The 2,569-nt window shown below is 46.1% G+C and overlaps 1 protein-coding gene across 3 annotated transcripts in view; it reads right to left on the bottom strand.

Annotated features, from left to right (window-relative positions):
- Nucleotides 1–1,445, bottom strand: part of LOC126390011 (glutamate receptor 2-like) — a 100,351-nt gene extending 98,906 nt beyond the window's left edge. For all 3 annotated transcript variants that reach the window (XM_050044070.1, XM_050044071.1, XM_050044069.1), the window contains exon 1: nucleotides 1,181–1,445. In XM_050044070.1, the coding sequence (XP_049900027.1) occupies nucleotides 1,181–1,283 (103 nt within the window). In that variant the 5' untranslated portion in view covers nucleotides 1,284–1,445. The remainder of the gene's footprint in view (nucleotides 1–1,180) is intronic.
- Nucleotides 1,446–2,569: the final 1,124 nt, after the last annotated feature.

Below are 2,569 nucleotides of genomic sequence, written 5' to 3'. Positions count from 1 at the left end.
TCATGGAGATAATTAGCATTAATTGCTATATAGGTCAAATTATGGGAAGATAATCGATAATCGAATCGAAATCGAATCGAATCGGATTTAAAAATGAATCGTTAGATTAATCGATGCATCGGAAAACTATTTTCTAGATTAATCGATTACAAAAATAATCGTTTAACCCAGCCCTAATTATCATGCATCCCTAGTCAACCTGATTTTGACTGCAGCCAATATTTAAAGTCTGTCCGACATTACAGTCAAAAGTCTTTCTGACATCATATTGACATCCGGTGCCAGGAGGAGCAGGAGTGGCTCAATTTATGCCACAGCATTTGGCTCACTCTGCCCCATAGCCACCATTTTGGAAAAAAAATGCCCAGTTTAGCAACTCAGGCTTATCTTTGGCTAAATGATTCACATGGTGTTATATGTTGGCAAATCACCAACATGGATTATTAGACCTGGTTAAATTTGCTTTGATGTAACAGTCCCTTCACCTGACATGCAGAAAATTTACTCTGACAAGCCAAAAATGTCTGTGTGTGTGTGTGTGTGTGTGTGTGTGTGTGTGTTTGTGTGTGTGTGTAAATAAATACTTATAATAATCCCAATTGTTTCTCACCATCACAGCCATCTGATGAGTGCTTCCTGAATTTACAGTCACATGACAACAAATGTGCACAGTTGCCTAGAAACAGGGGATGGGTCAACTTACCCACTGGCTCATTTGACCCCACTCTCCCCTACCTGCAGCTGCGGTCCAACACGGAACGGAGCTCATGAAATACATCTGAAGTGCTGGATTTGGCTTATTTTGGATTTACCTGCCATGTGTCAGTTAACGCCTTGAAGACAAACAAACGTGCACATACGCGTGCGCGAACACACGCACCACACGCTGCACTGGTGGTAGGATGCACGCGCATCTAAGCCCATACACAAATATAAAAGATGAAAATGTTGACATAATTAGAACACTGCAGCGGCCGCCGTACAGCCAGGAGGCCTCTCCTCACTGAGAGCAGCACAAGGTGGGCAGAAACAGAGAGGCCCTCCTCTGTAGGAGGAAGACACGGGGGACGATGGATGTGCGAAGGAGAAAAGCCAACAGTGGGAATGATTTGGACAGACGAATGAACGGGAGTGGTAAGGATGAGAAACGGTGGGGCGATGACAGAAAAGACAATCCTACCGATCTGGACGCTCGGAGATCCGCACAACGCCTCGCGCCATAAGAATGTCACCACAAACAGCAGCTTCATGGTCGTGTTCAGGCTCCTCACGCGACGCCACATCAGCCTACGGTAGCGGTTCCTACCAAAACATTACCTCCATCACACACGGTGCGAGCTCATGGCGTCATTCCAGGTCCGCTCAGAAGCGTCTCGAGCTCTGCAGATGCCCTATCCTCTGTCCTGAGATGCGCGTGCCGCCGCCGCTGCTGCTGCTGCTGCTGCTGGACTGGGGGCGCGCGCCGCGCCGAGGATTGCCCAGGAATACCGATGAGGCACGAGAAGGAACCGAGAGCAGCCGACAGCTAAACGTAAAACTGCGTTTATGAGACCAAGACGAGGCTCTAGTAACCTGGCAGCAGGCCTACAGTAAACATCAGCGCAGGCATGACAGATGCACAGATTAGCACAGTCTATTCTGTATCAGATCTTATATTGATCTCACCTGATGTCACAGAACAGGTCTCTGAATAGGCTGCCAGCGAAGTCTCTGTTTGGTCTCTTAGGTGGCACACAGTGGCATGGTTCATAGCAGCAAATAAGAATAATTAAACAGTAGGCTTTGACATATGCACACAGCCTACAAAAACCCCTGTAGTCCAATAATAACGTAGCCTACACAACTACTCTAAATAGCAATAACATTCAAAAACATTGTATAACAGAGCGGTGATTTTTAGTCAAAATACCGAAGCTTCCCTTTACACTGTTTTTTCATTTCCAAGCAAAAAACATTAGTTACACTACCTACAACATTAAAATAAAGGTTTCATGTAAAGGATGGGGGGGGGGTAATGGACATTATCAAAAATGTGATGTGGCATATTTTGTTATTGGGATATTTATTCCTATAAAGATGATTAATGAATGGATATGAATTTATTTAAATAAATCTGATTTTGTTGGGGGCGGCATGGTGGTGTGGTGGTTAGCACTCTCGCCTCACAGCAAGAGGGTTGCCGGTTCGATCCCAGGCGTGGGAGCCCTTCTGTGCGGAGTTTGCATGTTCTCCCCATGTCAGCGTGGGTTCTTTCCGGGCACTCCGGCTTCCTCCCACAGTCCAAAGACATGCAGATTGGGGACTAGGTTAATTGATAACTCTAAATTGTCCGTAGGTGTGAATGTGAGCGTGAATGGTTGTTTGTCTCTATGTGTCAGCCCTGCGATAGTCTGGCGACCTGTCCAGGGTGTACCCTGCCTCTCGCCCGATGTCAGCTGGGATAGGCTCCAGCCCCCCCGCGACCCTCAAGAGGATGAAGTGGTTAGAAAATGAATGAATGAATGATTTTGTTGGGTCAACTTGTGTAACTTGTAAGTATTTATTGTGCTCTTAGAACTGTACTAATACT

This window comes from Epinephelus moara, chromosome 5 (assembly GCF_006386435.1).
Source record: "Epinephelus moara isolate mb chromosome 5, YSFRI_EMoa_1.0, whole genome shotgun sequence".
In the NCBI taxonomy this organism is placed as follows: Eukaryota; Metazoa; Chordata; class Actinopteri; order Perciformes; family Serranidae; genus Epinephelus; species Epinephelus moara.
Note: the sequence above shows the minus strand (reverse complement) of the source record. Positions and strands in the feature narration are given on the sequence as shown.